The 25,902-nt window shown below is 45.6% G+C and overlaps 1 protein-coding gene across 3 annotated transcripts in view; it reads left to right on the forward strand.

The window, feature by feature from the left end:
• The window catches only part of LOC119167290 (glucoside xylosyltransferase 1-like), a 31,299-nt gene extending 13,690 nt beyond the window's left edge, over nt 1–17,609 (forward strand). For all 3 annotated transcript variants that reach the window (XM_075866750.1, XM_075866751.1, XM_075866749.1), the window contains exons 4-7: nt 714–845; nt 9,067–9,259; nt 11,578–11,891; nt 16,100–17,609. In XM_075866750.1, coding sequence (XP_075722865.1) covers nt 714–845; nt 9,067–9,259; nt 11,578–11,891; nt 16,100–16,276 — 816 coding nt within the window. In that variant the 3' untranslated portion in view covers nt 16,277–17,609. The remainder of the gene's footprint in view (nt 1–713; nt 846–9,066; nt 9,260–11,577; nt 11,892–16,099) is intronic.
• The last annotated feature ends 8,293 nt before the right edge of the window (nt 17,610–25,902 follow it).

The raw sequence follows: 25,902 nt of genomic DNA on the forward strand, positions 1-25,902 counted from the left end.
AAGGAATACCAGGCATACAGAGAAATTAGAAAAACAGAAAAATAGGTTGCCGTGCGAGTGAGGATGCGGCCGTTTTTCGCTGTGCGAAGGTTTCTTCGACATAGGGGAAACTTCCGGCATTTTCGAACTGAAGTTTTCAGTTTCGTCCTGTCGTTCAAGTACCCGACTTTGTACAGACGCGATGCCACCACATTCGGTAGACATTCTGACCCTTTAGTTACAAAGCAAGAAGCGTGCTCTAGGGTATATCCAGTCTCCCCCCCCTCCCCTTTTTCGCTACCATGCCTCATTGCATCTAAGTATCCTCTGGATGTGTTAAGACGGCGTATTTAGGCACATAACTAAATCTTTCCGTCGATTGACGACTGAAAGAGTCAAAATGAGTTAGCCACGCTATCTCAAGACAAGACAAGGTGAGCGTTCCTGTCAACAGAGGCCCTTTCACTGTTAGCTTTAATCAATCAGTGATGCTGCATTCCCCACTCCCACCCCTTTTCAGCTCCCTTTAGTTTGGTCTTTCATTATCACTGCAAAGGGAAATTTCGTTAGAGAAATGGGTCTGTCGGCACTGTAAGATCCATTGTGCTCACGTGCCTTGTTCGACGGCAGTGGCAGAAGTAAGACTTCTGAATACAGTACAATGAGTATGTATGTTCTGATTTTTCATGTTCTCTTTGTTTTTCCTCCACATACCACACCCGTCGTTCTGCCAGTATGCCTCTTGGCCAGATCACGTCAAGAAGCGTGTCAGCTGTGATGTGGTGTCTGTGTGGTTCCCCAAGAAGAACTATTACCAATGGTGGGCCATGTTCAGGCCTTGTGCAACGCAGAGGCTCTTTTTATCGGTATGTACGCATGAATTTTTATAATAAACAGAGGCTAGAATCTAGCGATACCGCATTTCATACAGTCTTAAATGATTCAATCTCTAGTGCACTAGAATTTCGAACTAAAAGGAAGATTTAAAATTTACAGCCCTTCAAGATGGTAACTACCGACGATTGTTATAGCGCGAGCTCAGAACAACAACAAAGGGACAAGAAGAAGACGAGCACTCGTCTTCTTCTTGTCTCTTTGTCGTCGTTCTGAAATTGTGCCATAACAATCGTCATGTCATACTAACTAGCTCAAGCCACCACGCTTTTAACGAAAGCACCAGCTGCAGTTGCATGCTCTGTGGCCGCGGAATGACTTGGAAGTGTGGCAGCTTGTGCTAGTTGGTATGGCATGACGATAGTTATAGCGCGAAAAGAAAACGACGACACAGAGACAAGAAAGTCTTTTTTGTCTCTGTGTCGTCATTTTGTTTTTGCTCTATAACTATCGTCGCGGAATGACGTTGTTGTCTAGTTATTCAGGCTTCTGTGCACGTCAGCGCACATTCTGCGTCCACTGTTCTTCCTCCAAAATACCATACGCATCCCTAGGAGTGATTGAGGTTGGAGATAATGGTAGTGCGTCTGAGTACAAGTGTGTCCACCTTGATGTGTTAATCCGAGTGAGCCCTATGCGCAAAGCATATTTCTGGAGTCGGATCGAGCTCCACGTTTTTTTTTCTTGCCGTCATGTGGCGATAACATTCAGCTTGAGCGTTACTATAGCAGCCTTAAGTTGGTTCACGTTTATACTAACGTCTACTCCAACAGCGCACTGGCGCTCAGACGCCAGCTCAATATTTCAATATTTATTTGAGAGAGACGAGAGTAAAGGGGAGGGGGGAGATGGTTTAGCTTCCATCCTTCCGCAAACTCTTTCACGGGAAGTTCTCCGTCAAATTATATCACGTTGGTCACATGCTTCAATAAAATTGTCCGAAAATTTTTATTGAAAAATTAGTGAGCTATAAACCCAGATAACTTGCATCTGAAGGTACATTATTAGTCGCGACGTAGAACAGCTGTTATGCGAGACGATCGAGTTACAGTTCAATGACGCTTAGATCCAAAAGGCTGGACATTTCTTGAGAGGCACATCAGCCGACTCTCTTCAACTCGAATCAAGCCGTGAGTCTGATTGAGTCCGAGTGAGCAATATTTTGGTGAGTATGAGTCCGAGTGAGTTCAGTTTAGGAAAATTTTAGTGCGTCCATGTGAGCGCCAAGGACCAAGTATATTTCATAAGTGAGCTCCACGTTTCTCCCTGGCCTGTAATTGTGATTGTGTTAACTTTGGTCGTTATTATTTTTTTTCACACTAAGCGTATGGCTGAGTCAAAGTGTCGCCCTTGTTTTTTTGCATGTGCAGTGCTTCTGATTGTGCAATAATGTTTCATCACTTCTTTTCATTGGCGAAGGTGTTCAGTCCAGTAGTTGTGAGAAGTAGGCAAAGTGAAATAAGGGCAGAGATGACACAGGCTAACATTAGAGAGACAACCGGTAGTGACGCAGCCAGACCAGCTTTCTCTAATAGAAAACAATGCTCACCAATGTGTCTACAGCTTGACTGGCTACGTCGATTTTCCAGGACATCTTCTTAATTTCGTTTTTTTGGCTTATCATTGTCCTTTCAGGCCATCAATTATATTTGTTAAAGAGTGCTTACCAGCGCAAACGACAGGGCAGGAGGGGACAGCAGAAGAGACGAGACAGAGCGCTGAACTGCCAACAATTTATTTCTTGCGAAGGTCTTCCCTTTTATACAGTTACCAGTCGCAATAGTCATGCGTGAAACACAATGACAACGCATAAGCACATCACACCGACAAGCGAAGAAACAACTTTTCCTTATCGGTGAGCGCGACCGAAGGGGTGCTAACACAAGCATCTTTCAATGAGCAAATCTTTTCTGCCTCTATGATCTCACGTGTGGTGCGATCCCTGCATCTAGCAACAATAGTACACTCTGGAAATACTGGCCGGCAGCCACACGTGGTGCAGTTAACGGACATCCATCCTTGTTTATAGGGATCCACATTGTACATATGTTTCCTCAGCCTCTCATTTATACAACGACCTGTTTGACCAACGTAATACCTTCCAAACGATAACAGCAGCTGATAGATACACCATATTACAGATGCAATCTATGAATTTATTTACATGTTTTCTAGAGCAACCGAGGATGTGTCTGGACGGAGGAACGGACAGTCTGCACAGGCGACTCAATTTCTGAGGGGCCGTAAAGACCACCTTCACATTAACTCGCTATTCTACTTTCTTAATATTGTGTGCTACCTTGTGCATATACGGAACCACGGCGAAAGCCTGTCTAGCTGTGACAGGTGGGACTGCATTATCGGTCCCTTTGGCCTTAAGTTCACGCAGCAGACTTTCGGCAACGGAAACTTGCACGTGTTCCGGGTAACCAGCCGACGTCAGCCTTGAAGATTGCTCAACAAAGCTTTCTGTAATCTTGTGCACAAAGAATTTTGGCAAAGCATTCACGAAACAAGATTTTGCGACACCTCGCTTTAGAATGCGCGGAATTAAATGGAAAAACAGACTTATTTCCACGTGGTTGAAACATCCAGCAAGTGCGTCCATTATTCAGGAATAGCTTAAAGTCAAGGAACCTGATTTCACAATTCTCAGAAAATTCATGAGTAAGCTCAAAATGTTTAAAACCATTTATCATCAGGTCTAAAACTGTAAGTGCCTCATTCTTAAATGATGCAACATCAGTGTCCATAAATATTAAAAAATCATCTACGTATCTGAAAACGTGCGTCACAATCGTGTTAGTAAAAACTTCCGACATGAATCTGTCTAATTTGTCTAAAAACAGGTCACTGACGATGGAAGCGATGCAAGATACATTACAGATACCAGATTTTTGAAGGTGGGGTTTTCCATTCTATATGATGTACGTCGACTGAAGGTAAAACGTTAAAAGCTCTAAAAACCCACTGACGCTGACGCCAGACTGGGTCTGGAATTTTGAGGCTCCATACTCCTCTATATATTCTCCAATGCATTTTAATAATGAGCCATGCGGAATAGAATAGTACAGGTCTTTGACGTCTACAGAGAAGGCGAATAGTGTCTTATTCCAATGCGACGAAATAAACTCCTGGACTTCACATGAACTTTTTACCAGAAATGGATCGTTCGCTTCTAGGTATTTCAAGGTTTTGTGCAGGTAGAGCGCAATACATTTTAGTCAGGTATTATTTTCAGATACAATTAGCCTAAAAGGCATGTCGACCTTATGCGTTTTCGCGCTGAGGACTGCTTCAAGAAAATCTTCCTTGGCATCTGACATATTCTTATGGACATTTATAAGATTTAACTTGCGAAGCAGGCTCTTAGCTTTACTTTTGACCTTTTTCGTCGACACTTCCGCATGACAGTTAAAAAGGGCCTAAACCATGTGACAAACTTTTTCCCGGTACTTTTTAAGGCACATTACGGCAAAGCTGCCCTCCTTGGGATCAAGTAACACACATAATGATTGCTCCTTCAAAAAATCTACAACGCGTTTTACCGGAAGAGCCGAAAGGCTCGCCATACACCGACTTAAGACATCTACGCCGTCCGCTATGCAGCGGTTTTGCTCTTCTGGTGGAGCACACTGAGGGACTTGTCAAACGGTAGCCAAAAGGTCGTGCGGGGAACGCTTAGGCTCCACCGCGAACTTCTGTCCCAACGAAAGCACTTTAAAGACATGCTGGGGCAAGTCCAAGTCTTCCTGATTGCAGATCGGCCACTTCGGCGGTTGCTGTCGTGTGGGCGCTAGGTTGCGGAGCCGAAGGAGCTCAGTCTTTCAGAGGAACTCGTTTGACAGATAAATATGCCGCCGAAGTTCTCGGAGATTCCTCGCAGCGTTAACAGGTGTACTGGAGATCTGTACGTGAGCACATAAGTACTCATTGTGGAGCCGTACTTGTCTCTGCAACTCTGTCTCATGATCTTGCAGATCTTTGACCCGTGTCATTGTGATGTCGTAAACCCACCAAACAGGCGAGAAACTTTTTCTGGAAACACTTTTTTTCTTGATGCAAAATGAAACAGCGCGAACTCGGCAAGTGGTAACTGCCTTCTGTTGTGCTCACCGATAAGGAAAACTTGTTCCTTTGCTTGTCGATGTGATGTACTTATGCATTGTCATTGTGTTTCGCGTATGACTATTGCGACTGGTAACTGTATAAAAGCGAAGACGTTCACAAGAAATAAAATGTTGCCAGTTCAGCGCTCTGTCTCGTCTCTTCTCCCTGTCCTCTCTTGCCCTGTCGTTTGCGCTGGTAAGCACTGTTTATCATGTTATACCAACACGCCCAATCCTATTGTCACTTGACAATTATTTGTGTTTGCCATAGCTGATGCGTTGCTGGCTTCCATCTACACATTATTAGAAACGCTTCGTAATCGTGGATTATCATGCCGAAGTTTAAAAACATGGCTGAAAACCACACATTTCTGATATATCTCACTTTGGTTCACACGCATCACTGTTTGCAGCAGAGCAGGCCGCTTGATTTGTGATAGTCCAACTGAACAAAGCGAAGTTCTTGTTTGAAGAGCAATATTCTGACTGTATCAGATGTTTCTCTATATTTACTTTAGTATGTTTTTCAATACCATTAGTTTCAGTGTGAGACGAAACGAACCATTTCCTTGTGCTGAGTGAAATAAACTAGGTAAACACATTATTCACCAAAGAAAGCAAACTGTACATACACTTCTAATTCCTTGAGCGTTGTTCTGCTTGATTTAGTTATTACATTTGCTTTGTTTTTTTTTTTGGTCCAAACTTGGTCTTGTCTTTTATGCAATAAAACAGTGATTATTACAAATTTTCTTCACATAGCATCCTGCTTGACTCAACGTGTAGTCGAACAAGAGTGTTATTTAGTCAATCATGCTAAATATACTTTATACAGATACCATTTATTTCATTATAGAGGTCTTTCGGGATGGCGATGGTGTCTTTCACAAGCACTCTTTTTACAATAGTGTATACTCTGCAGCGTAGAAGCCAATGACAAGCTGTGAAGTTTGGAAACTTTTGCAGGCTTTATTCGTGAGCAGTTGACACTTGCAGCCACAGCCTTTTGCTTCAAAAAAATGGGACAAAAACTATTGTTCTTTCGAAATAACAGATTATTTTTCTGCTCGGTGCATACCATTATAGGAATTTAGTACAGAACAAAATTTGCTACGTATTGACGCCTGATTGGCATTTTAGTAAACAAATGTTGACAGCTGATATGTTTTTCAAAGAAGTATTGATTCAACAGACCAGGAACAATTGTTTATGTCCAGTTGTTCCTGACACAAGTGCTTCAATGTGAAAGGTCAATGGTGCTGATTCGGGTTTCGGAAGGCTTGTTATTGCTAACTAACTTTGAAAGTTGTTGTGAAGTACAGCTGACGCATGGCCTCACGACACAAGCAGCAGATCTTGAGGCGTTTGAAATACACATTCCTAAATGTAGAACACATTCCATTTCATTGAGGGGAAAAAAACGCGGACGTTCTCACCATAAGTGTGAAATAAACAGTAAAATTTGTGACTGGTATTCACTAGAGCAAGTAACTTGAGGTCAGTGTGATCACAAAATAAACAAGTTCATAATCAATGTAAAAAATAGCAATTTAGAATAATATCGTGAATGTCACATGTGTTAGAGTGCGTGAGGATAGAGGCTTACCACAATCGAGGATGCTTAAGGCAGGCTTTCAAGAAAGCAATGTGGCAGCATTATCAGGCCCCGTTCGCATTGGCGTCTTATTCACTCGTCGTAATTTGGTGAACTTGAATAAATATTTAAACCATGTCGCGACTGAAAGAACGCACACACACGTGACCACGGCATTTGTGAGATTTCCTAATACGCATACTTCAATACAATTGCGAAGTGTCCAGCATTGCATGTCTGTAAGGCAACAACTGTTCAGCAATGCACACTTGTAGATACTGTTGCTGATCATATTGAGGATGACTTATAGCCCAACCATCAAAAGTTAGCTGACAGCTGACTGGGGCGCAGAATAGCTGAAGTAAATGCCAGTATGAAGCCTGATTTTTATTCTTGTTTGGATCGACCTTTTAGGCTCTTAACTCCACGTTTTAGTGAGATGCATAAACTGTCTTTTCATGCTCAATGAGGCATCCGAAAATAATTGCGAGAGAAATGCTTGTTTTGATGATGATGATGATGATGATGATGATGATGAAAAACTAGCACCTACTGATCTATGGGTGGAGTCCCTAGTCCGGGACACCATTGGCTCTCACCCCAGCCCTTGTGCGGGCCCCTTGGACGGCCCCCGGTATTGAGGCGGAAATGTTGTAGGCCCGTGTGGTCAGATTTGGGTGCACGTTAAAGAACCCCAGGTGGTCTAAATTTCCGGAGCCCTCCACTACGGCATCTCTCATAATCATATGGTGGTTTTGGGAGGTTAAACCCTACATATAGATATTGGACCCCCCGGTCCAGTCTGGACAGGGCCGCCTCTCACTCATCTCTACCGAAATCCTTGAAGACATCTGTTTTAGACGTGTTTCTCTGGCACCCCTATGCTATATGATAGAGTGTAGCTAGATTAGCGTTGCATAGCCTACATGTGTGTGATGGGTACTTGTGAGAGTGGATTTTAGAGAGTAAGTGTGGGTTGGAATACAATATAGTTTGTAAGCGGCGCCGGCTACCTGTGCAGCTTTACTGAGTTGAGATTGCGGTGAGGGTTATTTTCTAATGCGAATCATTTCATAGTGGCACGTTTACTTGCAAATCCAGCCTCAGCGCTGGCGTCGGCAACCCCCCTGGGCATGCTCGCGCCTCGCGTATCGTGCCACATGCTTGCGTCTCGCGCCTACTGTTTGCGTCTCGCGCCTTCTCTGACGCCTACTGCCAAGTTACTGGCAATAGTGGGCGTAAATCCAGAGCAGTGTTTATATCAGGTGCATTTCATTTCAGGGACCATGGTCACTGGTAGGCGCCGCGAGCCATAGTTTGCTAACAGTACTTACTCACTATACTCGCAATAGGCTCTCGCACCGTAACCACAAGAAGAGGTAATGATCGCGTCTGATCACGTGTGCCCAAGGTTATGGCGCGTGGTGACTTCAACTTCTTTGCCCCGTTTCATCCCTGCCCACTTAGCTTTCCGCACAATCATCGAGATGAGAGATGAGAGCACGCACTTGAAGCGCGTGACTAAAACCTGTCTCTCAGTTTGTTCTTGGCGGAATCGAGAAATTCATGAAGGGTGAAATCAAGGGGCAATGAACTCTGATATAGTAAGGTCATGTATTGATTAGTTGAAAGCATGACAACTCTGTTAAACCAGGACAATCGTTTCGTGCACAGCCATGCTTTTCGGGATTGATAAGCAATAATTGAAGAGAAGATTTGTAATTATACATGTGTTACTGCCTAATCTCTTATGCATGAATATACTTCATTCAAGATGAGCCGGAGAGTGTTGAATACCTCAGTAGACGCATGAGAGAAAAACATGGTTAAAGGCTGTGTCACATGCGAAGCATTTTCGGAATTGCCTGTCAAGGCCTGCTGAACACTTGCTTGAAAAGCATCCGTTGTGGGGACTTCGACAAATGGTCGTCTGTTTCCTTATTGCCAGCGCACGAATCTTAATATTATTATTTTTTGTGGACTCTGGCTCATCAGGCTAACCATATGTTATCAAAAGGGAAATATTCCAACTTTATGATTGCTTGATAGCGATAGCTCTATAAAATGTATGTTGAATTCTTTTTGAGTCGAGCCCTATGCATTGATGAAAAATTATGTGCGTACACTTTACAGAAATATTGCGTCAGGAAAATCATTACACCGGATGCGCTAATATCAACAGTGATTTGAGATTGATATTCGCAGGTCAGCAAAATCTGGAGGGTGCGTTTATTTTATGTTTGACACTGCTTTCATTATTTAGTGCTGTAATGAGGTCTCTTGGTGTCACACATTGTCGTATAGATCACGTGGTTTTATGAGAAAATGAAACAAGCGAGGCAAGTGCACGTTTCAAGTACAGTTTTAAATGATATGCTGTAGTAAATGCTTTATATCTCTATTATGTAAAGCAGCCTATAGGCTGGTTTACTTATTTACCCCCTACCGTGACATACCTGTCTACCCCCTACCGTGACTTTATCTTCACAGAGTATGTTTCCTAACGAGGATGCCGTCATCTACGTCGACACAGACGTGATATTTGTTCATCCTGTCGAAGACTTCTGGAGAAAATTCTACGCCATGAACGAATGGCAGATGGCTGGCATGGCACCGGAGACAGAGAACTACACAATGAACTACTATACGACAAAGGCACTGCACCCATTCGTGCAGCCGTTTGGTAACAACAACTGTTCCTACGCTTTTCAACTTAAATACTTTTTTACACCTAAATGTGCCGCAGTCATCGCAGTTATCCAAGCAGTCATCGCAAAAGTATGAGTATTTTTAGTAGTAGTAGTAAGTAAAATTGGTAATAGTAGCAGTAAAACTAGTAACAAGTAGTATTACAATAGTATCAGTAAGATTAGTAGTGGTAGTAGTAGTAGTAGTAATAGTGACAGTAGAACAAGTAGCAGAAGCGATGTAGTAGTTGTAGTAATATTATTAGTCGCAATAGTAGTGGTAGTAGTAGTAGTTGCAGTATCACAGTAGTAGTAGCAGCAGCGGCAGCGGCGGCACGCAAATCACTTGGCTAGATGAGAGAGTAAATAAACAAATAACTTAAACGCATTGATGATGGTGATGATGATGATGATGAACAGTAGTGATGATGATGACAATAATGCCAGTGATCTCGCTTACAGCTCCAGCAAAATAATTATCTGGGCGAGTTGGCAGGCCATCATAGAACAGCGCACATGGGCGAAGACAATATCAGAAGGAGATGACGGCTTTCACAGCATGGAATGGGCTTATTTTTTCTCGTGGAAGAACGTCACACGTGCTTAGCGCTTTAGTACAGTTCATTTATCTTATAACGTGGCTATGTGCTCCTCCGCATGCGTGTTTTTTGCTGTTGTTCTCACTCGCCGGCCGTGATCGCTGCACTCTGCATGTTTGCTTACTTCCGGTCCTCAGCTCTTGCGGACAGTTTGAAGCATTCGATGGAGCAGCGTGACTTTTGACCACCTGTGGGCACTAGCGGAGTAAAAAAAAGGGGGGGGGAGGCGCTGGTCATAGCATCCAGAATGCTGAATACAACGTTCATGTAAACTTGCGTTTTTCTTACGAAAATATATGAAGGGGTCCTAATAATGAAGAGGGAGCTCAGAGGCTGGCTGTATGCTCTATACACTGTTCCTGCCACCATATTCGCTCAATGTCAGAACATACCAACGTGTGTATTTCTATATTAGTACAATTAACACACAGACAACACGTGTAAGCGCTCAGTGCAGGCCCATGAAGGTCGATAGTGTTAGGTACTCGTTAAAGATATTGATATGGTCATAGTAAAATAAAATTAATTAGTAAAGAGTTTTCTATCGAAATACGCCTGTTCATTAGTAAACGTTGAGCGTTGATATATAGTGCATGCTTATTACTCACAGCTGATGTCTCGATGAGGATAAGGAGGGACAAGATATATAGAAGGCATAGCATGTTTAATTACAAGTAATTGAAACTTTAAATCAGACACTAAATACAATCATTACACAGTGCACCTAAGAATAAAAACTGTAGTTATGGGAGGAATTATCTTTCTATTCAGCCAATTTTCTCCAATGCGTGTGTGCCATATGTGGAAGACAAGAAGAAGAAAGCAGGGTCTTTAACCAGGAACATGCCGGTTTGGCTTCACTGCGCTGCGGTAATAGTAAAGAGCAGTATAACGGTGAGGTGAGAGAAAACGGAAAGAGACGAAAAAATAGTCAGTAAATGGCCCGACGTGTATGCATCGGTGGCATTATACAAAAGTCAAAGCTGTTCACATAAGCCCGTAGTACTCAGAAAGCGAAAGATAGCAATGACAGCCTTGTGAGCTGACAAAAGACAAAGACGGCGCTCCAGCAGCACCTGCATGGATAGTCGCTGATCGTTCAGTCACTGCAACGCGTCAGAATATTTTAGTCTCAGACGCGAATTGAGGGCAATGGCATGGCAGATGATCGATGCTTTCGTCGGTGCCACATACCTCACATACCGCACTGTCGGTCACTGCATTTAGAGTTCTACATGTCTTCGTGAAAGCAACAGCGTGCGTAAAAGACCTTGTGAGCTAACTGAACGTCAAACAGCTCAAGTTAATATACTCTAATAAGCCTGAGTACTTCGATTTCACAATAAAGCAGCTAATAACTCACGATGTTGTGCGGTTTCAATCCCGACCGTGGCTGTCACATTTCGATGGAGGTGACATGCTAGATGTCCGTGTGTTGTGCAATGTCAGGGCGCCTTAAAACAGCAGATGGTCAAAATTTTTACACCTTATCACTACGACGTGGCTCATAATCGTATGATGGTTTAGTGGAGCGAAACGTCACATAATACCATTATTGACTCATCGGCATCTTAGCCTCAGCAGCTGGCTGCCTTAGCTACGTATGTAAAAGGGAACTCAAAGACACGTTGCCAGAACTGACGTTATCAGGTACTAACGGTCCATTTGAGTTCGGAAGTGATTCACTTTCCTTTCGTTTCTGTTTCCTTGTGCAGCGTTGAATGCTGGGTTGCTGATGATGAACCTCACACGAATGCGGGCCTTCGACCTGGAGAACCGCGTGATGCGACTGAATCGAGAGTTCCATGGTCGCATTCCGTTTGCGGACCAGGACTTGCTGAACATCGTTTTCACCCGCTATCCGCAAGGGATATTTACCTTCACGTGCCGCTGGAACTACCGCGGAGAACACTGTTACGGCGACGCCCTGTGCACTGACGGCCCAATAGCGGTGGTGCATGCCTCCCGCAAGTTGGTTCTAGACCGCCTGGAGCCGGCGTTTGTCACTCTTCATGAAACTATGCGGAATGTAAGTGTACTATAAACGATAAGTTCACAAACATTCGACGTTTTTTCTCACTTGTTTATTGTGCAAATCGCCCACTCACTGAGTAATCTTTGTACTTTGGGATAATAGGGAGCTTTATAATACCGTTTGCAAGCGCTGCGGGGGTTGCGGGCGTAGCGAGTGCCATATGAGTTTTAGAGTAGCGTCTGCCCTGCTGCAAACCGCAACGCATAATCGCAGTTACACTGTAGCCTCGAAACCAGCGCTTGCGGGCCACGTGCGGGCCGCGATCGCCGCACGCAATTTCGGATTTTCTGCGTGCGGTCCGCGAACGCCGACTCGCGTTACGACGCATGCGCAGTGGCAGCGCCCGCACCGCAAGGGCTTGCAGTGAGCTATTCTAAAACTCCCTATTGCCACATTCACGCTTCAAGTTTTGTTCTCGCCCCGTTTTACTGTCAGTAACTCTCAGCACAAACCATGCCTACATTGTTGGAGAAGCTTCGGGACTGCAGTAGATCATTTTGTTAGGAATATGCCCACTTCGTGAACATTACAGATTATTCTGGAACCTAGGTTGCCGCTAGCGATAAAGCTAGAATATTCAATGACAAGTGTATAAATCCCGACGCGCTCGGCCACTTGTCAGTTGATCGACGGCCGATGCTCTGCTCGCCGCTATTAGTGCCAGTGTCTTGCTGTAATCTGACTTACTGTTTTTTTGCGCGGCCACAAGTTCGGTTTGAATGAAACGTAATTATTCGACCTGCAGTCTGCTCCCTTCGTCCACGTCACGACCCCACGACAATTTAGTTAACTGCCAATGAAGTGATAGCATTAAAGAAACAATGTCGCAGAATTCCACTGTTTACATCTTCGTCGACACCGGTGGCGTTGTTTGTGAGCGAATGTTTGGGGGACTTTAAATAATAGTGACCCGAAATCCTTGGTGCCACAAAGAGCTTTTCTGGTGTTAGCGTTTGCGCACGCAGGAACGAACGTGGAGTTTCTTAAATGGTTTCGCGCTTACCGATTGCGCCTTGCCTAAGTCGACGTTTTTTTTTTTAAGGGACTTTGTTCTTTCACAGCCAAAGCATTTCACTTTTGCATCTGCGAGCCAAGCTATCGACTTTTGAATTTCAGATCAACGGTCTCCGCTACATGTGTTGAGATGGAGCAATAGCAGCAGTCACACGGCTAGCTTGCGGACTTGACGCGTTACTACGTAATAATGATATCTGGGATTTAACCTCTCAAAAGCACCGTATGATAATGGGAGACGCCGAAGTGGAGGGCTCAAGAAATTTCGGCCACCTGGGGTTCGTTCACGTGCCCCCAAATCTGAGCAGACGGGCCTACAGCATTTTTGCGTCTACCTAAAATGCAGCCGCTACAGCTGGGATTCTATTCCGCGACCTGCGGGTCAGCAGCTGAGTGCCTAAGCCACTACACCACCGTGGCGGGTGGCGTTATAACGTTTCAAGCGAAATTTTAGTGCACGCTGAAAGCCGTCGCGTCAGTGTGTGCTTCCCTGAGTGTTCTACGTTAGGATGTTTTCACCGGCTTTGGGGCCCCTGTTAAATTTGGCAAACAGCATCTTCAACGCGAAACGCAAACGCTTTTTCAGTGTCACGCATCCGCTGTGGCCTCGACATTATTTCTTTGTATCTTCAAGACATTTAGGCACCTATTCGAAAAGTTCCTATTATGCCCATCTACCACAAAATTTTGGCGGTCCAACGCTAACGAAACAGAAGACATGAAGGGCAACGGACAAACAGCAAATGCTTCTTTTCTTTAGCCTGCATACTGAAACGGTAAATGTACTGCATTACGCCGCCTATTAAGTTCTATGTTTTCCCTCTTAACTTGCCTTTGGTTTAGTGGCTAAGGTACTTGGCTGCTGACTCGCAAGTCACAGGATTGAATCCCGGCTGCGGCGGCTGCATTTTTGGTGGAGGCGAAAATGCTGTAGGCCCGTGTGCTTAGATTTGAGTGCACGTTAAAGAACCAAAGGTGGTCGAAATTTGCGGAGCCCTCCACCACAGCGTCTTTCTTAATCGTATGGGGGTTTGGGGACGTTAAACTACACACATATCAATCAATCGATCAATCTCTCAACTTGCACTAGGTGTTTTCTCAGTGATACAAAATATTTTATTCCGTACGGTTAACGTTAAGTTCTGTTAATTTTGTCTTTGACATAAGTGCCCTCTTAAAGAGGTTCACGAATATGTCCATGAGTAAAATATGATTGTATTTTTTAGTCAAGATCTGCAACCATGTACGATTCAGAAGCATGTGTAATAGTTTATTCTGCATAAACAAACGTGCCCATAAGTACTGCATCAAAACAGCAATTTGAAGGAAAAGAAAAGCAACGTCACTGCTTCGCTTTTCTGTCGACGTCTCCATCATGCTTCAAGAAAAAGAGCACCTGCGCACGTGCTGTTGATACAAGGTCGGAAGGTTTCCACCACTCGCAAAGTTCACTGAAAGCAGCGATGACGTAGATGCCGTAAGCACTCAAACAGGCGCTAGTTCCTGAGTCGCTAGTGAAAAAAATGTGGCAGAATGTAGAATGAGAAGACTTTTTGTCAGAGTATTGACGTCAAAGTTGTACTTCGGTCGTATGAAGAAACGTATTATGAGAACCAAGTCGCGCTGTGATTGAAGAGCTTGCCGAACGAAAGAGAGAGTGATAACGCTAGAACAATTCTTGCTGAAAGAGGGAGCTTGAACCCTTCGTTTTATTGATGCAAAACGTCGCTGTTGTGCTTGTTGTCCTCACTTTGATAGTGGCGTTTTGTGGGTACGATATAGGAAACCTGTCTTTTGTAACACTGTCACTGTCGTAGAAGATGTATTAGGGACTGAAAAGCGGGCGAGTTGGAACTTATCCTTATCGTAGAGTAGCATGAAAATTGATAAAATGTGAAAGAAGGGAACATGATGAGCGCTGATCTAACAACTAAAAATTTATTTCAAAAAGTGCGTATATGTAGAGAAAAAAATGTCTCGTGCGATATTACACCCCATCAATCGAACGGATTTCTTGTTCTGATTATGAAATAATGGCTGATTGATGCAGCTGCCAACGTTCTGTATTTCTGTCGTTGAACGACTAGGAAATTCTCATCGCAACTGTGCTCAATAAGTCTTGTGGGGTAAAGTGGCAATCATAAACCTACGTTGGTCACACATGCGCACTTTATTCAACAGTGTGCGCGACACTGCGACAGGAACATAGAGTACAGAACGTCTCGTTTTGAGAACGCCTACTCTGTTCATGTCACTATGAAAGAAATATACGCACTCTGTGAAACACTTTTACGCACTCATATGCACACTGTATATAAACATTGTTAAAGCACCTCACGCCCACGTTTGACCTTTGTGCATCGTTCACACCTGGTGAACATCCAGCGTAAACAAAACAAGAACGATAGCGTTATACAGTCTCCTCCTCACGACAATGCTTGCTCATGGACTTACCTGTATGGAGACTACTACACATCGATAAACAGTCGTTACTAAGATTATCCGCTGATTCACACATTACGTGTGTTGCTCGGCACGTACTTATCACAGTCATACTTTCCACACTAAAAGTCAGATTCAATAGTAAGTAATAAAGAGATCTGTGCGGCTGTAACGCCGAAGAGCTTCAATGAGGAAGCTTAAGAACAAAGCACCCGTTTTCAGCTAAGTACCATGAATGCCTAACGTGAGTGTTAGAAAAAGGGGCTTGATATGTTATGATAATTGATAATTGTCTACTGTGGGCGCAAAATTATGATGGCCGACGTTTTTATCTGAAAAGTTGCAAACGACCGTAAAAGTGTCCCTTTTTTTACTCGCATCCTAAGTATGCGACTGAAGAAACCTTGATGAACTGTAAGTGCTGCAGAGTGTTCATAAACCATCGACAATGCCCGTGGCCACCCATCATGACGTTTAAGATTATTATGAGTGAAAACTTGCTAACTAAACTATAAATATAACCTCTAACCGTAGAGCGAGTTCTGTGCTATGATACATTTGCGATGTTATAGTAACATGTCCGACACACACTACCTGCCCTATCTAGATTTCAGACAGTGGCTCCTGCTTACGCCCAAAATCCATGAATAATAAATATCTAAGGCTGAGAGATGTTAAACATCTGTCAGTTTCTCATGCAAAGACAGCATTCACCATATTCACGTTTTTTTTTCTTTCTTTTTCAGTTCAAACTTGGACAAAATCTGGTGGATGACTTTATCGTTCCTCTCAACAAAAGTCTTCAGAACATTACATTGACGGGGTGCACTAAAGAGTTGAGAAAACAGCTAAATCTACTTCGGCTATCCGCAAGTCGTGTTGACAAGATCACTACGCAAGCTGTGGCCACATATAAGCCGTAGTTGTTGAGTGCATGTCCGCGTGGCTAGAGTGAAGTTTCCTCGGGGCCACATTGAGTCACACTGTGTGAACGCTAGGATCGTGTCGCGACGTCTTTTCACTGCCAGGATTGGGATAGGCGATTGTTAGAGAGGGCGACTCATCTCAGAGAAGCAAAAAAGTTCGATTAACCAGCTTCGAACATGCGCCTCTCTAGAGATATTCGCTGCGGCAACTTGGGGAAGAGATCCGAAATAACCTCAAGGGAAAACATCGATAGCCGACCGACTATAGCAAACAAAACGCGTATTCATCATGTCGGCGTTTTTCTTCGGTTCCCAAAAATATTTAAGTTGAACAAAAAAAACGGGGGATAATTGCAGTGTGATGCTTACAAGAAAATCTCCACTCAGTGTGCATTTTAGTCTCAATCAAGTCCTCAACAAAAATGTGCAACTTCATGCCTTGTGCGACGTATACTATATCAGTAGTTGCTACTACGCTTGCAAGATTTTCTCGAAATTACTCATTATCAATATATTGGATTGGGAAGACTGTAGATGTAGATTGATATTCTGTGCTTTCCACTGGTAATAAATGCACTTAGGTAAGTATGTTATAACTTGATTTCAGAGGTGTAGCCTTATATAGCTACTAACTTGACGGTGATGTTTTGATGTTTTAAATATGTATATACAGGAATAATTTAAGGCTGTTTTCTCATTCCTTCTTTCAGCGCACACCACTCATAAGCAAACTCGTCTAAATTGTGTGAGCGTATGCAAAGAAAAAAAATTTTTTCTATACCACTTATTAAGATACCGGTATTACCTTGTGAGTTCCCTCGTTCAGTTCTGAAACTTCGTGGCGTCCAGCCACGCGGACCAATATCAAGGACTTCTAGAAAATACTTGAGAGATTTTGCCGCGAACAAATGCCCAAAGACTCAAAATGTTCGGCCGAGACGGAATGAGAAAGCAAGCATCGATCGGAGTTGTAAATACATTGTATGTTCCGTGTCTACATGGGCTCTCTACTAGTTTAATAGGTATCATCACTGTGTGGCCTACATGTGTTCATTTACGAGATCGGAGGTCTACCGAACAGCCGTAAAGTACACCTGCATAACTTATGTCATCATCATATAAGCCAACTGACAACCACTTATATTCACACATCTACATTACGTACGAAACAAAGTGCTAACAAGGGCCAAAGTGCCAGTGTTCCATAGAACGTTATAAACACTATTAAAGCACACTTCTTCAATAACCTTCAATGTTGCGGGCATAACGATTCCTTTGAACTCGTTGGTGTGTGGTCTTATGTAAATAAACTCTATTGAAGTTTGTGTCAGCTGTGTGTTGGGCAGTGGTTACTCGTCGGTGGTCACGTATCAGTGGAGGTGGAATAGTGGAGACCCGTGTACTGCGCATTGTCAGTGCACGTCAAAACAACACCAGATGATGGAAATTTTCGGAGTCGTCCTACAAGGAGTCTCTCATCGTCATACGCTCCCAGACGTAAAACCCTGAATATTACTATTAGTAATAATGCCCCTTCTACCATGCGAGATCCGTTCTTGGGAACTTGCCGGCTGTCACCACCGTATCGCGGAAGAGTGTTGTACCACCCCTGGCTACGCCACTGGCGACATTGTGTGGTGAACGTAATGGTTCACTTAAAAAAAAATAAATTGTACGACAAGTGCCTTTACCGGTCCAAAAGTGCTGATATCGTAATTTTTGTTACTGACATTACGCGTCTCTGCTACCACGCTACCATGATCACGAAGCAATAGAAAGACATAGAGAAAGCATTTTATTAGAAAGCCTGGAATTTACGCGTGTATAGAAACCACTCATATGCTTCTCTACGGGGATATGGAAAAGGGGTAAAGAACTAGAAAGGAACGGAGCATAAAAAGTAAACTGAGATGGCTAAACTGGAAAGAAGATTCAAACGCAGAGTTCTTGGTTGCTTTGGTGGGGGTGAGTGTGCTGCTCTAGTCATTTCTTGTTTGCGTCGTCCCATAAAAAGGCGGCAAATTTCTCTGCATATAAAAGAAGAATGACTGTCACAGACAAGGCACAAGTAAAGTCTGCCCAGCTTACCGATATATGCAGATATTTAAGTACAGAATCGTCACGTATCTATGTTTCTTGAGGAGGGCTTACCTGCCTAAAACACAGGGTAGTGGTATACATCTCTGGGTGATCAAACGCTTCTAATAAGCATGCCTTCGGTCGTACAGACACCTAACTCCAGTGCCATCGAAATCGCCCGTCGTCGACGCTGCTTACGTCATTGAAATGCAACGCGGCCTTTTCTGTCACGCACAGCGATAACCAGACACTTGGCGCAGAATATGTCCTGGATCTTTCCGCGCCTCCCCGCACCCACGCGTTCTGTTAGCGTTTTGCTATGGCGAATCATATAAACTGGAACAGAGTCGTCGTATTCCTGCTGACTAGCTACTTGTTGGCTTTGAATGACAACAGAAGCATGCAATTGCTGACGAAAAATTAAAGCAGCTTCACCCGAGTATATTGCCAAGCTTGAAGGGAGTGCGGAGCTGGGTGGCCATCCTTGTTTCTTTGTTCCTTTCTTTTTTTATTTATTTATTTATTTATTTATTTTTCTCTGTTCCAGCTTTTCCTGTCATGCTTTTGTTCGCTTATTTCTACTTATTTCTGTTTTGTCGTTTCTACTCCTCTCTTATTTCTAGTAAATTCCTTGCTTGTTTCCTCTATTTCATTATTTTTACTCCTGGCTCCACCTTTGTTGCTTGAAGGGATGACAGTATACAGCAGCCTAGGTCCTAAGAGTGATCCACTCTCAGTATGATCAAGGCACTCGAAGAACAAGAATTTTGAGCCGTGCGATCGCACACTCAGTACGTTACATATGTTTATAGTTCGTCACCAAGAAAATAAGTGGAGATTTAAGGTCTTGTTTTTTTCTGTTACACCAAATTTTATTAAAAAATACCAGATAATGATGACAAGTGAAGTGCGGCTGGGTTAACGATGATTTAGAATCGGTAAAAAAATCCCACATCTCTCACACGGTCCCCACAGAACAGAAAGGACCGCTTCTGTGACGCGGTGAAGTTCTGTTGTCGTAAGTAATGTCCTCCACTCCAGCCCAGTTGATGGAATATTTCTGGTGCAAATAGTGCCCACAGAAGGAAATGTCCCACGTTGTTGAGGTGTCATTGTGTATATGGGTGCACAGAGAACATTTCTCGGCTAGTTATATGAGAATAGCCTGCCGTAGCACTCCGTGACGTGCGGCTCTTTGATTCATTTATGCATTGTGAAATGAGCTTTGTTTAGAGAAAAACGTTTCTGGAAAAGAAATGTTGAAAGAAGTCACTGAGCACCAATGAAAGCTGCGCATCGTAAATTATTTGAACATTCTCGAACGTCCAGGGCCGGGACATTAGAAACTGGCCTGCGCTATCTGCGTCTTCCTCTTCTTGTGGTTCACTCCGAGAGCACGCGTGCCGATTGGTCCGGCGTGGGATGCAGAGAACAAACACGGAGATAGAGAGAGAAAAACGGGGCCGAGAGAGAAGGAAATAAAAAGCGAAGAAGGAATTGTTAACGAGGTGGAATTCGAATCCATCTATCCCCGATCCAAAGACAAGCATCGTCACACCTCGACTATGCAGGCAGCGGGACAGGACCTAACACAGCCTTTTATAGTGCATTGGGCCGAGTGGGAGGAAACAAAAATGAGGGTGATGATGAGGAGACGAGAGGCGAGCACAAAGCATGGCATAGAAAGAAAAAGCCAGCGATATAGAGAAAGAAAAGAAAGAAGGCTCAAAAGCTAAAACAAAGTGTATATTTTGTCGGGCCGATCGGCACTTATCTGCAGCACGTAGGTTAGAAGCAGGCGACAGGATAACACACGTAGCATTGCCCATGCGTGTTACGAGCGGCAGCGTTGAAGCAAGCCACTGGGGGCGAGGCAGAAGGACGCCAGTCGATAGCAAGGGAGGCGAGACGAGCTCGCGGGCTTTTTGGCGGCGGATCTATAAGATTCGATGATGGTCAGCCGATGCGCCAGAGTTTCCCCTACGTGAGTACTCCAGAGCAAAGGCCGCGCCGGTTTGGGGCTTCCGCTAAGGTGAGTCTCTGGCTCGTCTTAGACTATACCGTGAGTTGCATGTGAATTTCGTTTGTGTTCCTGCCGTTATGTCCTCTTGACCGCGGGTAGGCAGTGGTGGTTCGTTCTGGGCTTTTGGCGCCATTGCATGCGCTTGTGCCGTGTTGTGCCGACCTGGAAGGCTTGGTGAGATTATTTTCAGCCGTGAATAAAAAGCGGTCATTGTTCCCACTGTTGCTGGCTCGTGTCATGTGAATTGCGGCTTGCTGACCCCCTGAGCAGAGGCGAGGGCACCCAACGTTGTTTTTTTTTCGTGTAGTTTTTTTTCTTCTTCTTTTCGTGGGAGTTCACTTCTGTAACGTGGGTCGCGCACTCATAAGGCACCCATCCGGTTAGTCCATCTCAGACAGGATATGTGTTGCGCATATTGCAATGTTTTTTTTTGCATTCCGGTGGAATTACAGCTTGCAAAGGGGAAAACCCTACGGACCGAACGTTCGATATAATGCCCGACAAGGTAAAACGGGACGTGTCCTCGCCAGATACGTCTCGTACCGTCAACCAGCTGACCACATTGCTAGAACGCCAGGCTACACCCGCCGACAGTTTTCGTTTGCCGCTGGCAGTGGCTATATACGAAGTAAACACGGGAAGAAATCAATTGCCGACTTTTTGCAAGAGTTACAAGATTACCCCGACGCGCAAGCCCTCGCAAATGACAGCCTTCTGCTACGCGGTCTGCCCATGGCCCTCTTTGGGTCTGCCACACGTTGGTATTGTGGTCAGTCTTTCCAGAGTTGATCCCAGTTCCGCCACGGTGGTCTAGTAGCTAAGGTACTCGGCTGCTGATCCGCAGGTGGCGGGATCAAACCCCAACTGTGGCGGCTGCATTTCCGATGGAGGCGGAAATGTTGTAGGCCCGTGTACTCAGATTTGGGTGCACGTTAAAGAACCCCAGGTGGTCAAAATTTCCGGAGCCCTCCACTACGGCGTCTCTCATAATCATATGGTGGTTTTGGGACGTTAAATCCCACAAATCAATCAGAGTTGATCCCATTTCGAGCAGCTATTTCGCGTCAAAATTCTTTCCCCCATCCCGGCTATACGTCATTCACATGAAAGATGAACTTCGCAGCCGTACACAAGTTGAGGGTGAAAGCCTCCAAGAATACATATGGTCCTTAAAGGTACTTTATGACCGCGCGGGCCCTTCGGCATCTCAAGCGTAAAGAGTGATTCGGGCATCAGGGATCGTTCATTCCACTGATTTGACGTGCTCACCAAAGAAGCGGATGATATTCAGGCTGCGATGTTGGCAGAACTCGCATACCAACCACCGCTCCCGCCCGAATCCACTCTCGAGCCATCCTGTGTGTGGCACGGTTGGTTCAACACGATAGCACCAAAAATGGAGTTACGTTCCGTTTGGTTCTTTCCACTCGCCTCTCGCTTGTTGCGCGACATTTGCTGCTGCCGCCAAGGAAGCCGAAGACGAGAACTTTTCATCTGCTGGCACCTTGAGGAAATGACCGCTCCAACATCATCTGAATATAGAGACGTTTATTCGTTTCTCTTCTTTCTCCTCACTGTCCCTGCACCCCGGGTTTTATCCCCTGTCTCCCCATTCAACCACTCTTACAGTCCAATCAAAACGCACCACTCTTATAGTCCAATCAAAACGCACAGATGTGTCTCTCCTCGCCACAACCTCGAAGACCCACCGCCTCTTGCCCACTCATCGGTTCTCCGCCGTCGCTCGGGTTTCTTTCACACCGGTTCCCGGAATGGTCGATGACGGGTGTTGCCAGGTCGTAGAAAAGCGCCTCCGAGTAAATTATCGTGATGCCGGGCTGACAGGCCATCAATACAATTGGCCCCTGCGCCAATGCCGTCGCCTCCACTGATTCTGATTGTCCGGTGGACGCGTACGTGTACCTTCCACGTGTACCGGCCACCTGCAGCCTGGCTTGGTCTCCTGTAAGGCGCCATAATTGAGCCCTACCGCGGCACGGGAGTTGTCGCGTCCTTTGTGGCCAGCAGACAGTCATCGTCCCGCATTCCGGTGGCCCTGCTTCCTTGTTGGCGAGGGGTCGCCGGCCGCGGGGTGGGTAACATAAGGTATTCGGGGAACGCACGAAGTTCGAGCCCAACACCTCCCCTCCAATTGTGTTGCACTATATCTATGACATGCGACACAAACACAACCACATATGCACACATGTTCACTGGCTCGACACGTGAGGCACCAACTGTCACTCGTACCTCGTTGACTCCGTCGCGCGCACGCGCTAACAAAGCATACACCCCCCATAACTCGCCGTCCCTTTTCTGCGTCATCGTTAGGAGTCACTAACGGCGACATTGCGTTGGCATTAGCGTTTAGACACCCCTTTTTGTGTTCAATTCCCAGGTTATACTTCTGTAGTGCCAACGCCCAGCGTGTCAGCCTAGCGCTCTGCGGAGTGGTTAGAGTCAGAAATTTGAGTGGGTTATGATCGGTAATCACCTTGATTTTAGCGCCAAACAGCCAAACATCCAACTTCCCCAGTGCCCAAATGATTGCATAAGCATCCTTTTCTATTGTGGCCCATCGGGTCTGAGCCGGGCTAAGCTTCTTGCTCAGAAAAGCGATATGGCGCTCCTTGCCCACCAGATCCTGCTGTGCCAGGCACGCACCAGCGGCGTAATCGGATGCATCTGTGGCGAGTATAAATTCTTTCCCCGGGTCTGGTGTCTGCAACGCTGACGCCTGCACTAGACAGTTTTTCACCTTGTCAAAAGCTTCCTGCGCCTCTGTATTCCAAGGTAATTTCTGCGGAATACGTCGGCCAGTTAGGTTAGTCAGAGGCATAACGACTTTGGAGTACTCAGGCACGTAGTCCCTATAATAGTTGGCTAGCCCTAAGAAACTACCAAGCTGTCTCTTTGTTTCGGGAGCCGGGATCTCCTTTATCGCCCTGACCTTCTCTGGATCGGCCCCGAATATCACTCCTACTGCAGTTACTGGGGCGTGACATGCGCGAAGCTTGTTAGCGTGAATGGTTCTGCGTGAACTGTCCTCGAGCTCATCTAAATAACTGTACGGTCGCAGTTTTTCGACCACTGTGATCGGTCCCTTCCACTTCGCCACTAGCTTCCCCTCTCCTTCCTTCTCGAGCCATAGTACTTGGTCCCCTGTGACAAACTGTTTGTCTGTGGCCCTTAAGTTACAGCGTCCTACGTACTCCTTCTGAGTGAGTTCACTTTGTCGGGCGGCTCCTTCGCTAGCTTCTTCCAAACTACTTCGGAGCTTCGCAAGATATTCCGCTGCTGGCATACCCAATGATTCCGGCACTTCCCAGTCTCCTGACCAAGTCCTTTTGAGAATGGATAGGGGCCCGTTCGGCACCCACCCGTACATGAGCTCGAACGGTGACCGCCCTGTAGTCGCATGTTGGTCCTCACGATATGTCCATAACAAAAACGGAATCATTCTATCCCACTCGCGTCCATGTTCGCTGACTATGTGAGAAAGCATTCTTTTGAACGTGCCGTTCCAGCGCTCGACTAAGCCGTTGCTTTGCGGGTGATCGGGCGTGGAAAATCTCGGAGTTGCCCCAAGTCTTTGCAACATCTCCTGTGTAAACCTCGTCGTAAAGTTGGTGCCCTGATCTGAGCAAATTGTCTCTGGCACCCCGTGTTGAGAAAATATCTGCAGTAACGCGTCCCATGTAGCCTTTGCCGTTAGGGAACGGAGGCATACCACCTCTGGCCATCTGGTATGTAAGTCTACGACACAAAGAGCATAGCGGTGACCTCTAGCCGAAGGGGGTATCATAGGACCGATGCAGTCCATGTTTACTGTCTGAAACGGCGCGCTGGGCCTGGCCAGGGGCTTTATCGGAACCCTATCTATCTGCCTCGTCGGCGATTTGACCTGGCATTCATGGCATGACCTTATTGACCTACAGTACTCCTTTACATCTCGCGACATCTGCGGCCAGTAAAATGAGCTTTTCACTCGTTGTAGTGTTTTCCGCTCTCCTAAATGACCTGCCCATGGTGAATCGTGAGCCATTTTCAGCACTTCTTTGTGCCTGTGTGATGGTAGCACTAACTGTTTGCAGATGCGACCCGCGAGGTGTTTCTGATGATACAATAGCTCGTCTTGAACGAGCATGCCATGCGTTCCGGCCTTTGCCTGCGCCCAAGCATCTCGCAAAGCCGGGTCTGCTTCCTGAGCCTCACGAAACTCCTGTCGTTTGCTTTTGACTGGCTCGGGACCTTCGCTGTTGCTCTCCGCGGTTATGACGCCTGCCATCGCCCGTTGCTCCTCACATGCCTCATCTGACAGCTCTACTATAGCTTCGGTCTCCTCGACTGCTGAACACTCGTCTGACACTATGTCACGTTTAACCCTTTCCTCGAGAAGCTCTGCGTAATCGTTGGGCGTGATCGGCGCGTCGGTGCCGTCTAGCAGCTTATCTGTGATTGCACAAAGCACGGCCGACTGCACCGCCTCGGACATCACGTAAGGACTTCCTTCAGTAGCTATGAGCGGCACGTAAGCCAACTCAGCGGTTACCTGTTGCCCGAACGCTCCCGTCAACTTTATCTGCGAACCCGTACCATCGTACTGAGGTACCACTGCCTTTCTGATGACGCTAACCTCCGCTCCTGAGTCTACCAAGCGTTTAATGGTCGACCTGAGCTCTTAAGCGTTACAGTTTCCAGTGAGGGTTGTTTCTGCTCTTTACGCTGCCAAAACCTGTCTGTCATTATTATCTCTGACCCGAATGCAGAAGCCGTCACCCTCGCGACCACTGAACCGTTTTGTTGTCCTGCTAGCCTAGTGCCTTGCCTTGCACCTGAGCCCTTACTGAGGCAATTCCTGGCAATGTGGTCGGCACCCTTACACTCAAAACATCGCCTTTTCCCTTTTCCGTCCGTGAGTTATCTACTGCTGTTTTAGCTTTCTTTTGCCACTCCTCTACATTTGCCTTCTTTTGTGCTGCCTTGCACTTTTCGCTCTCCTCAAATCTCTCCGCGAGCCTAGCCACGCCACTTGGCCGCAAAAAGGACTCCTCTTGATTACAAATGACATGCGCTCTCGCTTCCGGGCTCAAACATTCTTTCAAGCGATCCGCGACGACTAGCTGCTTGAGTTCCTCGAACGTGCCTACCTTTGAACTCTGGACATAATAGTCGAAATAATTCTCAGGGCGTACGGCAAACTGATCCCAGGACTCCCTTTCTCCCTTTTCCGATCCCGCAAACAGCCTCTTGTACTCCGCCGCCGAAAGCCTGAGACCCTCCAAAATGCTTGACTTAAGCTTAACATAAGCTTTGCGCTCCTCTGCTGTAAGCCTGCACAGCAGCCCGCGTGCCCTTTAACTCAACTGTGGCAAAACTTGCCCGGCCCACCATTCGCTCGGAACTTCATACGACTCGAGCGTTGCCTCAACATCCTCGAACCACATTGGCACAAGCGCCTCTTGGTTCGGCATTTGTGCCAGTACACCTTTTAACAAGCTTGCAAATTTCAGTCGCCTGT

Source organism: Rhipicephalus microplus, chromosome 6 (assembly GCF_043290135.1).
Source record: "Rhipicephalus microplus isolate Deutch F79 chromosome 6, USDA_Rmic, whole genome shotgun sequence".
Taxonomy (NCBI): domain Eukaryota; kingdom Metazoa; phylum Arthropoda; class Arachnida; order Ixodida; family Ixodidae; genus Rhipicephalus; species Rhipicephalus microplus.